The 14,785-nt window shown below is 39.9% G+C and overlaps 1 protein-coding gene across 2 annotated transcripts; it reads left to right on the plus strand.

Moving 5' to 3' along the window:
- Positions 1–2,169: 2,169 nt before the first annotated feature.
- Positions 2,170–14,548, plus strand: LOC112050570 (mannose-1-phosphate guanyltransferase alpha). Of its 2 annotated transcripts, none has more exons than XM_052887301.1 (9): positions 2,170–2,352; positions 3,510–3,711; positions 4,217–4,385; positions 4,920–5,131; positions 5,962–6,058; positions 7,101–7,256; positions 7,848–7,968; positions 11,931–12,074; positions 12,894–14,548. In XM_052887301.1, exons 1-9 carry the CDS (start codon positions 2,313–2,315, stop codon positions 12,992–12,994), a joined length of 1,242 nt encoding a protein of 413 aa, XP_052743261.1. In that variant the 5' UTR covers positions 2,170–2,312; the 3' UTR covers positions 12,995–14,548. The 2 variants fall into 2 exon arrangements, with proteins under 2 accessions (XP_052743261.1, XP_052743264.1); XM_052887304.1 differs by having other exon boundaries at positions 5,965–6,058.
- Positions 14,549–14,785: the final 237 nt, after the last annotated feature.

Raw genomic sequence — 14,785 nt, forward strand, 5'->3', positions numbered from 1 at the left:
ATATATATATATTATAATTTTATATATTATAATTGATACAATTACAATTTCTTATAGTTTTATTTCCTGTGTGATGGTGGAAGCTGATCCAATGGCCTCCAAGCGCTTTTATCTTTAAGGAACTCGTCAATGTTGTAGTAACCTCGACTAAATAAATGTTTTTTAACACATTGCTTAAAGCTATGCATTGGCATGTCCATCACAGTCTTGGGGATCTTATTATAGAAGAGTACACCCAAACCTACAAAAGATTTTTTTACTCTTTGGAGACGATATGCAGAAATAACTAACTTATGCCCGTGTCTAGTAAGACGTGGGTTTAAATCTCCTTTTCGTTTGTACAAATTAATATTTTGTCTTACATAGACTATACTGTTATATATATTATACTGACAGGCTAGTGTTAGTATACCTATTTCTTTAAACTTTTGATGAAGGGACTCGCGTGATTTTAATTGATATATTGCTCGAATTGCAATTTAGTGAAATCATATCCACTGCTCATTTGTAGACTAGATAAATTAAATAGTTAATAATTTGTAGGTATAACTACCAACCTACAAACGTGCTTGGACAAATAAAATGGGAAATTAAAAAAAAAGTGGCTTCTGAAACCATTAGTGGTTCATTTTCCCGTTACTTAACGGTCATTGCACTCCATTGTTACAAAACAGTTATTAGCTGCGAGTATCCTTTGTATGTGCCCAACAGAGTACGGTGCTCTCCAGTTCCACATCAATGAAACCTAGGTACCTAATGCACAGAATAGATTGACGTATTATGTAAGTAACTAGGCATTTTTAACTTGATTTGAAATTCCATTATAGAGCCGAATACACAGCCACAATTAAGCTCAACGGTAAGAGCGGTTGAATTCTTCACCGAGGGGTTTGGTTCAATCCTCACCCCATTGGTCTATTGTCGTACCCACTCCTCGCACAGTCTTTCCCGACTAGTTGGAGGGGAATGGGGATATTGGTCTTATTAGAAAAAAATATGGCAAATATTCTTTAAAAAGAAAAAAAAAGAAAGAGAAGAATACATGGCCGCGTAAAATGGCTAAACCGCCTTTTAAGGGATGATATCTGTGTTTGAGAAGGTAGGCCACTTCATGGATTAAAGATGTACTTACTCGTATTTGGACCCGGTAGGTGGGTTCACGAAACCCAATTGCCAATAAAAAATGTAAGCAATGCACTGCTATTTTCAAGAACTGACGCTGGGTCGTACCTATAGTAAGGCATCTCAAAATCGATAAGGCCATATTGAAGAGCAAATTGTTGGTGGATTATCTTGGCTACTTGATTATGTCTGTGCAAGTATTTGCCGTTAGCAAGGTAAGAACACCCAGACACAATATGCCTGAGGGACTCCCCAGGACGATGACACGCTCGACAGATGTCTAGAGTGCCATCTTTCATAATGTGTTTCCGGTAGTTTCTCGTCTTTATAACTTCGTCCATAATTGCACAGACAAAACCCTCGGTTTCCCCAAAGAGGTCACCGAATTGCAACCAAGATACAGATGTTATTTGATCTACATCCGGCCCAGTAAGGGCCTTGTAGAATCGTCCATGCAACTCCTTGCTCTTCCATATTGCCACACGATCTGAGTTACTAATTACTATAGGTTTGCGCCAGTTCTCTTTGCCTAGGGATAGCGGGGTAAGTCCCTTATCCACTGCAACGACATCCTGATACATACTCACAAATAAACGAAACGAAATAATTATTATTTATATAAACCGTATAAATATTAAAATAAGTTTCAAAGATTATGGATTGTTTGTTTTGGTAAATCATAAAGATGCAAAATATAAAATTTTCTACCATTTCTACCAAGCCCAATAATTAGTTAAGCTGGCAAGACGTCAGACAAGGACACACAACCATTGGGAGCCGTCTCGCCAGGACCGTTTTTTGCTAGCTATCACCTATAAAGAAATAGCTACCTTAAGTCAATAACACTAGATCTCATTTTAGCTTAGCAACAATTTTAGGTGCACAGTCTTGTTATAAGTATAAGGTCTTTGGCCCGCTGTCAAAGTCAATGTCAGTGACGTGTTGGTTGTTTGTGATTGGTTCCATTTAAAATGCTTTGATCGTTTTCTAAACATTTTAACCAATCACATGGATTATGTTGAAATTTTTATGATTTGACATAATGACGTTTACACTTGACAGTTGGAAATATTTTCGTGGAGGATTTGCATTGTAATTTGTATTGTAGTGTAAACAAAATAAAAATTTTGTAATAAATTCGCTTTTAAGTTAGTTTTAACATAATTTTATTATAGTTGTAGTAGTGGAAAATGTTGAAAGCTGTGATATTAATCGGTGGACCTCAGAAAGGTATTTTTAATAATCTAAACACGACTCTCCCGGTGTTATCTATAAACGTTTTATTATTGTAATTTTCTCGAAACTATAAAGCTATTGTAATGATAAGTAGGTATTCTAGAAACTATATCAATTTTTAACTATATAGGCTTGCTATAAAAGAACCAAGTGTATTTTTTTGTTGAAAAATGGTTCAAAACAGAAAAGTTATTGAACATTCTAATTTGTACATTTAATGTTAGTATTCATTGATATTATCTATGTAGGTAATGTAATAGTGTAAGTTTCTGAGTAATATGCAGTGACTCATCGTTATTTATGAGATATTTAATTTTTAAATTTTTATACTTAAAAACACATTATCAATTTTACCACATCATAACCAGATAGGTTGGATAATGGATGTGCTTACAATATAAAACTTTAAGTATCCCCATCTAATCTGTATTGTATGTGTCAAACTTTAAGTCTGCTCTGAACACCTGGCAACAGAGACAAGGCTTGGCTGACCAGTAGACAGCTATATTTGCCATTTTGCAAGGTTGGAGTGGACTAGAAGTACCTATTGTTTATGTTGTTCATTATTCATACTTTACAAGGATTTCATATTACAATTTTGGACTTAAGGTGGGAGACTAACATTCTGAAGGACCACAGTATAAAAGTGAATAAATATTATGACCTAACAAACAAACTCACTAAAAATGGCTATGTTGTTAGACTGTACGCCTTAGAAATAGGTGTGAGAGGATTGCCAGCAAAATCTCTCTATAACTTGCTTAAAGACCTTGGCCTCTCTAGAACTCAGCTAGTTATATATTAGAATGGGTACCCAAAGCTGCTCTAATGGGATCTTGCCAAATTTGGCTAGGCAGGGGGAGCAACACGAGCGGAGGAGGGGAGTGTTAATCAATTGTCAAGGAATTCCTTAACTCTACATCCAGTAGTCACAAGTTCTGGAGTTTGCTCTGAGTATTTCTCTCTACCACCCAATCAACGCGCTCAGTGAATCCATGGATTGCTAAGATATTCATCTCATTCAATCTTTTTTATTATTAAATACTGAAGAGTATTTTAAACATACTGCATAATATAAAGCACATAAAAGATTAAACATTTTAAATTATATCATGAAACAGTAAGATTTTAAAGTGATTTTATTTTTCCAGGAACAAGGTTTCGTCCACTCTCCTTAGACACACCAAAGCCTCTATTCCCCATTGCAGGCTTACCGCTAATACAGCATCATATCAAAGCATGTAAACGACTGGCATCATGCAAGGAGATACTTATCATTGGCTCCTACACTACAACAACTATGGCACAATTTGTTAATGATATGCAGATTGAATATAGTCCTGTCATTATAAGGTAACTAGCTGACACCGCGCGGTTTCACCCATGTTCTCGTTTCCGTAGAAATATGGGGATAATTTATAGCCTTCCTCGATAAATGGGCTATCTAACACTGAAAGAATTTCTTAAACCGCATCAGTAGTTCCTGAGATTGGAGAGTTGAAGCAAGCAACCAAACAAAGAAACAAACATTGTGAATATTATTATTATTTGCAACTGTTAACTCTCTTGCTTGCTGTTTTTGGTACAATAACTACCTAACTAACATAGGTTGATAATGATGACGATCTATTCATATAACAATATAAGACAATAGTCTTCCTACTAATATTATAAACGCGAAAGTTTGTATGGATTTTTGTTTGGATATTTGTTACTCTTTAACGCCGCAACTACCTAACCGATTTCGCTAAAATTCGGAATGAAAATAGATTTTACTCTGGATTAACACATAGGCTACTTTTTATCCTGGAAAAATCATGCTTTTGAAAAAATTAATTTCTACTAAACTAACTTACAGATATCTACAAGAATTCACACCTCTGGGCACTGGAGGAGGTCTGTACCACTTCAGGGACCAGGTGCGGGCAGGCAACCCCACTGCATTTTTCTTGCTCAATGGGGATGTGTGTGCTGACTTCCCTCTAGAGGAGCTATGGGCATTCCATGAAGAAAGACCCAATGCTTTAGTGAGTATCTATACAAAAATGTAAAAGAAAATGAGTAATGAATATTAAAATAATCTTAAACCTGTTCACTACATAATAAGTGAACCATAAGATTTTTCACTAATTTACTTAAAAATATTAAAATTATTGTTATATTATCTTTATTTCTGTAGAAAAGACTTTTGCTTTTTTTTTGCCGCTCTCTAAAATCTACAGGCTACAACCTTAGCCTACTGGTAAATTCACCACTGGTGCGCCGGAAAAGTAATTTTTTTCTCATTCCAATAGATGATAAACTATAGTTTATAATAATGAATAAATACCCTTTAAAACAAAAAAAGAATTTCTCAAATCGGTTTGGGCGTCTTTGAATATTCGTCAAAAAAATATACCAATCAAGTTGAAGAAGAACCGGAGGAGGTTCTTCTTCAACTTGATTGGTATGTTTTTTTAAGTCAGTTATAAACATCTAATAAGTGAATTAGCTAAGATTTCATTATGTAGATAGATAATTAAATCTATCTTTTCAAAAAGTCCTCATATCATTAATTTCAGGTAACAATAATGGGCACAGAGGCAACTAGGCAGCAATCAATACATTACGGCTGTATGGTCCAAGAGCCCACAACTAAAGCGGTGACCCACTACGTGGAGAAACCCAGCAGCTACATATCCACACTGATCAACTGTGGAGTGTATGTGTGCTCATTGCAAATATTCCACACTATGGCTGATGCCCTTCAAAAGGAGAAGACTGGATTTTATAGGTAAGCACAAAATTCTTCTAATGTAATATTTGTTTTTATGTGTGTAAAACAACATTGTGGTGCCCAAGGGATGAAAAAAGGAAAAGAGGCAGACCAATTAGTAGATGGAAAGACAATCTGATTGCCTTTGAAGGAACATACTGGACCCGATCAACAATGGAAAGGACACAATGGAAGAGGAAGGGGGAGGCCTTTGCCCAGCAGTGGGATGAAATTTAACTATAAAGCATGTAATAAATATTATGTAATTTAGATTGTAAAGGCTTAAATAAATAAATAAAATATTTGTTTTTGTTTTTTAGGATAATTTATAATTTTAATTCAATTTTAGTTTATTTAAGTCTAATTATAAAATAAAGGAGACTTTGGGCCCCAGCAGAAATAAAAATATGAAAATACTCAAATCATTTTTTTTTAATATTTTTGGATGAGTGGTTTTTATTCAAATTGTGCATTTAATAATGTAGGAATTTGCCCATAGCTTGCAACTTAATTAAATCAGCCTGACACTGTTATTATCTATACTAATAAATAAAGCTTTTGAGAGTTTGTTTGGTTGAAAGCGCTAATCTCAGGAACTACTGGTCTGATTAAAAAAATTCTTTCAGTGTTAGTTAGCCCATAAATGGGGAAGGCTATATATTATCCCCGTGTTCCTACGGGAATAGGAACCACGCCGCGTCAATTAGTTATTTAATAATTATGGAAAGACACTTGGGACATTGTCAAGGTTCTTTCATCAAATTTGGGACCAGTAATTTATGAAAAATGTGCGCCTCCTTGCTTGTTCCGTCAACTTTATAAAAAACAAACACTAATAAATTTTTCAGCAGTAATGGACAAGGCAGCCCTCCGCCTGGTTATATGTCGTTTGAACAAGATGTCTTGTCGCCACTGGCCGGGACTAACAAACTTTTTGCAATGCAGGTGCTTATCTAAATTATTTAAATCTAACAATGGATTACCAATCTACTACTATTATGTTCATATTACATGTCATACTTTGTTTCCAAGAATATATTTTATTACATAGAATGGACTTAGTCACAATTCTGTTATTAAACTTGAGAGCTCCAATCTATATTTTTTTAAACACTTCGTATATTTTTGGTACAATGTACCGATGGAACTCTGTGGCAGATTTAAAGAGAAAGATGTGAAGACAATTACATTGTTAACTCTTTGCAAGCATCTTAGGCGTAGTAGGAATATTTTCCGGGCTTTTCTATTACAATAGTATTAGCAATATGGGCTTTTTACAGTTCGTTTCAGGTAGGATGGTGCAGGTGACAGTTCGTTTCACTCTTGAAAGTTTGCCGCGATTCACGATAGTAGTACGTATTATGAACGCCATACAGGCGACTGTCACCGTACCCATGCTATCTGAAAAACACTTGAGTCAAACCTATTGTAAACATAATCACATTCGGTCGCGTTTGGTATTTGAAAAATAAATAAGTTATTTTAGACACAAAATCGAAATCGATACGGAGCGTGAGACAGAGGCGTTTTGGTACAGTCTATATCATTTATTTATTTTTTTTTTATTTTTTTTTAAGAAAAAACAACAGCGTTACCAAGAATACAATTATACAATATTTCCTGTATGTTACAGCCAATTACAGATTTTCCATAGTTAGAACAATTTATAAAAAAGCACAATCTGAGAATACATTCAAGAAAAAGAAATAATAAAAAAAGAGAGAAAAACGTTGGTATGAGAAATTGTGTGTGTGTGTGTGTGGTTGAGTGGTGTGTGTGTGTGTGTGTGTGTGTGTATGTGTGAAGACAGTGTGTGCTAAGTAATTAACTATTTAGTTTCCGCTAGATGTCGCTTAAAAGCCTTTTTTGAATATCATAATATATCATAAACTGTTTTGTGCACTCATGATGTGACATTAGAACAGTGCGGTCTAGTTATTTAGTTTTTTGTAATTAATTTAATTACTCTTATGAATGAACGTTGTAGGTGGGCAACTGGTGGTCGCAGGTGAAGACGGCCGGGTCCGCCATCTACGCGAACCGGCACTACCTGGAGCTGCAGCCGCGACCGCAGCGACAGCCGGGACACGTCCTGCCGCACGTGCACGTGCACCCCACCGCCGACGTCGACTGCACCGCTGTGGTGAGTTCACGTCTCAGACCAATTATTGTACAGGACCTGCCTTATTTTATTTTTTTGGAGTTTACTCCTTAAGAAAAGATTTTCCACATATAGCCCTCGGTAATAATATAATTGATTGATAACTTAAAATTAAAGTTACGATGGTTCCATAGTTCTTATCGATTAATCAATCATTCTTTCTTATGTTGTTGTTTTAAAAGTGATACTGTTTTTAGCAGACTTTGAAGTGCATTATAAAAATAAGAAAATCATTGTCGAACAAAGGTTAAGATTCACAATAATTGTCAGGACAACTTAATTAACAAATCAAAGTGTAACCAAAATAAGACCCTAAATTGACAGAGAATGACCTTCAGTGGAGTCACGCACTTGTGAACGTTGTGTGTAGGGTTACGCCACGAGCACACTGGAGCAGACCGGACGACGAGCGCCTTATATCGCAAGTCGTTCCCGCCAACTGATCGCTACCCCTCTCTAAATCCCTACTCTTTACGAAACAAGCCGCGCCACCTAGCGTCGGCACGAGCCAACACGAGATCGAGTGACGTCACATCCGTCCCAGACTACTATTTCCAACACCATTTATTCCAGATCGGACCGAACGTGTCAGTGGGGGAAGGGGTCACCATCAAAGCGGGCGTGCGGATCAAGGAGTCCATCGTACTGAACAACGCCACAATCAATGAGCACGCGCTCGTCATGTATTCTGTTGGTGAGTTACATAACTATAGCTTGGCAACTTCGTTCGTAACACTCCCGACGGTCCGCGCGGACCGATAGGCGTGTAGCGATGAATGAAAAACCGACGACTGATGCACCTCACTTCCCCGTACGCATAATTTCACACCCGCGCAGTCTTTCATCTCGTCGCCCGTATATCATAGGAGTGTCATCAATGATTCCGCGCCGGGACGCCGTCGCGAGCAGACGTGCGCGCAGTCGCTTTTCGCTCTCAGTTTTTGAAGTTGTTTTTAAAAAGGCTGAAAAGTTAGGTGTTGGTATTGTTAGATTGTTTAAAAAAATCCTGGGGCATTCAGGGCCTTTGGGGAGTCGTTGTTTGTTAGTTAAAATATCTACTACTGTTTTGTTGTATTGCAAGAGATTGTATTGTATTCGAATCTATTTTTAGACTTCGCCGACCGGCGCGGGCGGTGGCTTGAGTCCGAAGTAGATACTTGTTACAAGCGCTAAGTAATAATTTACTTCGCGCTTGTAACATTTAAATGTTTAAAATTGGTTGAATAATAGGAATTGTTGTTAGCTTATTTGTTTTATTAGTCTGTGGGTTTTCAGAACTCTCGGGAAGTCTTTATTGTATTTCAGAGTAAATAAAAAAAAACCCTTTTATGGGAAGTTGTTGTTATTTCGATGTCGGTGTTTAGTTTAATGTTTCTAGTTTGTTATTATTATTTTTACTTTGTAATTTGAGCTGCTGATCGCTAGGCACAGACCCGTCTGACTTGCCAGGCGGGTAAAATTCAATTATGGCCGACGATCAGTCGGCAAATATGGAGGTTGCGCCTGTACGCAGAAGTCGCCGCGTGGTCCCAGGTTATCGTAACCTAGGCCCGGCTACGCGGCTCTCACGGCGTGAGGAGTCTGTCTCGCCCAGCTCGCGAGACTCATCACGCTCCATGACGCCGGTGCCCCGTGGCACGGGGATTAGTGCCGCTAGAGCGGAGTTGTTGGCCGCTCGGAAGGAAGCTCGAGAAGAGGCCTTTAATAAGATGCTTAACGACCGAATCGTTCGACGAGAGAGGATGGAGCCTGTCCTCGAGCCAGAGAAGGGGACGGTCAGTGGGACCTCATGCCTTGAGGACCACTTGGGACTCACGTCTGAGGAGTTGAGAGCCTCAGCGGGCCGGAGTGTCGCTGCCATCATGCAGATGGCCACTCGGTCCAACAACTTGAAGGGCTCATTTGTACGGCGTTTTAAAGAGGCGGCGACTGAACTTCAGGAAATAGTGGAGGCTCTCGCGTCTCGGGCGGAGTCTGAAGAGAATCGCTGGCTACGTGAGGACAATGACCGGCTACGTAACGAGATTGAAAAAATTAAAACGGAGTTGAAGGCTCACCGACGTGAGTTTTCCGAGATGCAAACGGCGGCTAAAAGTGTGACGGCAAAAAGCACCGCGGCACCTACACTGGATGCGGACACAATTGAAGCATTCAAGGCTTCAATTGTGTCCTCGGTTGGGGTGATGTTAGATGCCCGATTTGCCGGCATCGAGGAGCGTCTTCTTCCACAGAAGATTATTCGTCCCCCTCTGGGGGCGGATCGCAGATCAGCTACTCCACAGACAGTCAATCCACCGGAGTCAATAATCCACAACGTTGAAGCAGCGGCGGCGTCCCCTGGAGCTACACCGGCAACTGCTGGCTCAAGTGGGGCGTCGCCGTTTGCAGATAGCTGGGCAACCGTTGTAAGAAGGAAAGGGAAGAAGACCTCTCGCCCGGCAACGTCCGCTGCTGCACCTCCGGAGCGGATCCTCCGAAGGCCCCTCCCGCAGCTACCCCAAAAAAGGCTGAGCGAAGCGTCGTTGTTCCTAAAACCGCCGCGGTTATTATTACGATGACGTCAGACGCATCAAAAAAGGGGGTGACCTATGCTCAGGTCCTTGAACTGGCTGAGAAAAAAATTAATTTGCAAGAGCTGGGCATTGGTGCGGGTATGAAAATACGACGAGCCGCCACGGGAGCTAGACTCCTTGAGCTGCCACAGGGGCAGACACAGGAGCAAGCTGAGGTACTGGCTGGACGACTTAGGGTGGCATTGGACGGAATAGCGGATGTTAACCGTCCATTAAAAATGGTGACCCTCTGGATCACTGGTTTAGACGATTCTGCCACGGATGAGAAAGTTGCAGCGGCGGTAGCCCGGGCTGGGGGTTGTCTTCAGTCTGCAGTGAAGGTGGGTGACGTGCAGCCGGGCCTCAGAGGAATGGGCTCGGTTATAGTTCACTGCCCGGTGGACGCAGCCAAGAAGATTTGTGACACTGGGCGGCTGTTGGTTGGCTGGAGTTCTGCCGATGTCCGTGCACTTGAGCAACGCCCCTTGCGCTGCTTTAGATGCATGAGCATGGGGCACACGGGCCCCGTTTGCCTCTCAAAGAAGGACCGGAGCAGACTGTGCTTCCGGTGCGGTGGCGAAGGACACAAGGCGGCGGGGTGCGTGGGTACTATGCGTTGCGCCGTCTGTGCTGATGCGGGCTTGTCGTCGGGGCACATAATGGGGAGCAACAGCTGTTGCCCCCCTTCTGTTAAAGGAGGAAACGGCCCCCAGCCGCGGGCCAGTGAAAAGAGTCCAGCGCGGGAGGATACTAATATGTCGTCATGAACAAGATACACCATATTAGCGTCCTCCAGATGAAGCGAAGAGCGCGTCGGGATGTCAAAGTGCATGCACTTCGCGATCCTTTAACATCCCAATATGACGCAGGTGGCCCCGCTGGGTTTTAGTGGGTATTCTGTTGTTTAGCGAGTCCCACATACCCTGCCGTAGACTGTACAGCTCCGACTGTGGAGTCTCCGGACGGGATGCGTAAACGCATTTCCCAGCGACAAAAAAAAAAAAAAAAAGGAGTGTCATCAATGAACTTGCCAGACTATATACTAATACTTGATCCGCAGAAGAACCAAAGTCACCGACATAGCTCAGTGAGGTTCCAAGCTGAAGTGGCAATAGCCGGGGTCTCGCTGGATATATATGGGGATAGACTGCCTGAAAGCGGGAGTGTCCCGCCCAAAGCGTGAACATGCCAAGAAAACAACAGCCCACAATAAAACAACACTTCACTGGGCACGGAAGGACAATATGAGGCATACATTAGGCCCCATGGCCACGTAGCTCGTCGATTCTATTTCTTGGATAGAAGCAGGCGTTACTTTGTGGAAGTTCATCGTGATTATATAATGATTTATTTATTGTGCTATCATCCGCGAAAAGTCGACAAACCCATGCGATTTGACTCTACAACGTGCAATTGCACGTTGTAGAGTCAACATCTAAGGATGCTCCTGTTTCGGGGTGAAACGTACGTAGATGATAGTAAAATAAATAAATCATTATACATATAAGTATGATTCTATTTCTACAAACCCTAACGCTTCGAAAATTAAAAAAATTACTATAATAAACATTTACTATCGACAGGTCACGTGATCAAGTTGTCGATCGGATCTGTCATTCCCATACACTTAGTATTCGAAGCATTAGCGTTTGTAGAAAGAGAATCGACGTGCCACTTGGCTAAGTCCCCAGGAATTATACCGACCCTTCAGTTTGGAACAAAACAATCATGCGATGCGAAAGAAATAAACATGGTGGTAGTATTTCCCCAGAGCAGCTATTTCACAAAGATCTATTCTTAGATCCAGGCCATTTGGGCTGGTTTGTTGAAATAACAGTAAAAGCTACCCCACACTACAAAGCGCAGTGTTGGCCGACCCCCCACCAGGTGGACTGACGACATCAAGCGAGTCGCAGGGATTCGCTGGATGCAGGTGGCTCAGTATCGTGATATTTAGAAGTCCTTTCAAAAGGCCTATGTCCTGCAGTGGACGTCTTTCGGCTGATATGATGATAATGATTGAAGCAGCGTGATCCTTTGTATTGTTTAAATGGACTGATGATGATGATCATGGTGTTTAATGTATAAATGTCCTGTTCTGTAGTCGGTCAAGGTGCATCAGTCGGTGAGTGGTCGCGCGTGGAGGGCACGCCGTCAGACCCCGACCCGGACAAGCCGTTCGCTAAGATGGACAACGTACCACTGTTCAACAGCGAAGGCAGGCTCAACCCCTCTATCACTGTACTAGGTAACTTATGAATAATTTTAGATTTTATACCTACTATAGCCTCCTACATTTGACGACCTCCGTGGTGCGCGGTGCACGATGGATTTACAAGACGGAGGTCCTGGGTTCGATCCCCGGATGGGCCGATTGAGTTTTTCTTAATTGGTCCAGGTCTGGCTGGTGGGAGGCTTCGCCCGTTAGTTACCACCCTACCGGCAAAGATGTACCGCCAAGCGATTTAGCGTTCCGGTACGATGTCGTGTAGAAACCGAAAGGGGTGTGGATTGTCTTCCTACTCCTAACAAGTTAGCCCGCTACCATCTTAGATTACATCATCACTTACCATCAGGTCAGATTGCAGTCAAGGGCTAACTTGTAAAGAATAAAAAAAAAATGAGCCCCAAATCTTCATAAGTGTGTATCAGATCAGCCAGTGCGGATCTAGCAGCATTATTCTGTTACAAGAAAAAAAATATCTGTGGTTTATTAGAATGAATGAATGAGCCGTGATAGCCCAGTGGATATGACTTCTACCTACGATTCCGGAGGGTATGGGTTCGAATCCGGTCCGGGGCATGCACCTCCAGCTTTTCAGTTGTGTGCATTTTAAGAAATTAAATATCACGTGTCTCAATGGGTGAAGGAAAACATCGTGAGGAAATCTGCATACCAGAGAACTATCTTAATTCTCTGCGTGTGTGAAGTCTGCCAATTCGCATCGGGCCAGCGTGGTGGACTATTGGCCTAACCTCTCTCATTGTGAGAGGAGACTCGAGCTCAGCAGTAAGCCGAATATGGGTTGATGACGACGATTAGAATGATATTTTGCTTTATTTCCAGGTTCAGGTGTAGTGGTTCCAGCTGAGAGAATCGTTCTAAATTCAATAGTTCTCCCACACAAACAGTTATCTAGAAGTTTCAAAAACGAAATAATTTTATAGTTAAAAAGAAATTGTTGTAATTTTTGACAATATACTTTTTTATTTACTAAATAATTATACATAAATTAAAATAAATAATATTGATACAAATATGGAGGCTTAATGTAAACCTTTGTATGTGTCAGTTTATTATAATCATTTGAGTATACAATATTTATACAAGTTGGTACTGAGTATGAAATTCATGTCCACACTTAGTTTTTATAAAACAAACTCAGTAAACACTTAACAGTAATTTTATTAAAATTTATGGGATTCAAAGTTCCAAATAAGTTAAAAGGGACTCAATTTGATGACCCAAATGTTAAATCCTAAATTGGATCCAAGACCTGTGACTTTGTATGGACGAACAAATCAATAATCAACCTGTATAAATCAAGTATTTATGACGACTAAAACTCGGAACATCCTGTATATATCACATTTTTATCTTGTTATTTTGAAATAACAATACCTAGTAATAACTGTTCTTTTCGCACAATTCTAAAAATTCCTTGGACATGGAAGCTCATAGAATGTCCCGTTTACTGTAAAAGGTAATAAAATATACTCAAGGGTGAACGGTGGGCATAATAGGATTGAGAATCTATGGTTCACACGTTTCTTTCATTTTCGAGAAGCTGCCATGCTAATTTACAATGTATAATTTAAGGTAAGCTGAAAATAGAAAATTTCAGATACAGATAGTACATCTATATTAGTGAATGCTTTTTATAAATCGCAAGTGCGAGTTACGAATTCATTTCTATGTTTCTCTTTCTATAGTATCGTGTTAGAGGGAGAGAGAAAAAGAGGTGAATTCAAAACTCGAGTACTAAAACATCGTTACACAATAGGCATAGCTGCATTTTATTAAAGCTGAAAGACAACTTATGCTCCGAAGTTTTTGTTTGAAGTTGTGGGTTTCAAGTATCCAGATTTCCAATTGTCCAAGAGTAAAATACGTACGATATTGTCTATGGAATATCATCACAAACCAGTTGCAGGCTACTTTGTTTCATGGCAACCTTAGCTTGATATTTGACGGCATTTTTACTTACAACCCCAGGATACGTGGATCATTTTTACAATTGATTACCATCAAGTTAATTTTCCGTGAGTCGCTTCATCTTAATGAGACGCTCAACTTTTTTATTTACGAAAATTCTTGATTCTAGTAGCTAACTGGGTTACCAGGTAATAAAAAATTCTGAGCGTCGGATCGAGATAATGTACCACGCAATTTGTAAGACATTGTGGCTGTTAAGTTGTATAACTATTAATTAAGCTACAGTATAAACACATCTCGTTAGTAAGAACAACAAAAAATGTTCTACAGATCCTGGGTTTACCTATGAGCATGGATTGAAAAACGTTTATTAGCTTTTTAAATTGAGGAAGGTAAAGACAGGCTCTAGTTCTATTATTTAAATAGCTACTTAATAAAACAAAATTATGTTAAAAGACAAAATATTGATAAATAAAATAAATAGTTTAGCGATTAATTTAACATAATTTATCTATATTTTTTGTATATATTTTGATACCTAAGAATACAATTATTTTATTCACATATTTATTGTTTTATTTTATTCAATCAAACGTCTGGTTATAGTTTGGCAAGTTCATTAATAACACTCCCATGATATGCGGGCGACGGGCGGAAAGTCTGCGCGGGTGTGAAATCGTGCGTGCGCCGAAGTGACGTACATCAGTCGTGGGTTTTTCATTCATCGCTACACGCGCCTCCCCATATAGAATAACCAAATGTCTGCACATATACTCGAGTGGGGTCTCAAATGAAAGCGCACT

The sequence above is a fragment of the Bicyclus anynana genome, chromosome 2 (assembly GCF_947172395.1).
Source record: "Bicyclus anynana chromosome 2, ilBicAnyn1.1, whole genome shotgun sequence".
In the NCBI taxonomy this organism is placed as follows: Eukaryota; Metazoa; Arthropoda; class Insecta; order Lepidoptera; family Nymphalidae; genus Bicyclus; species Bicyclus anynana.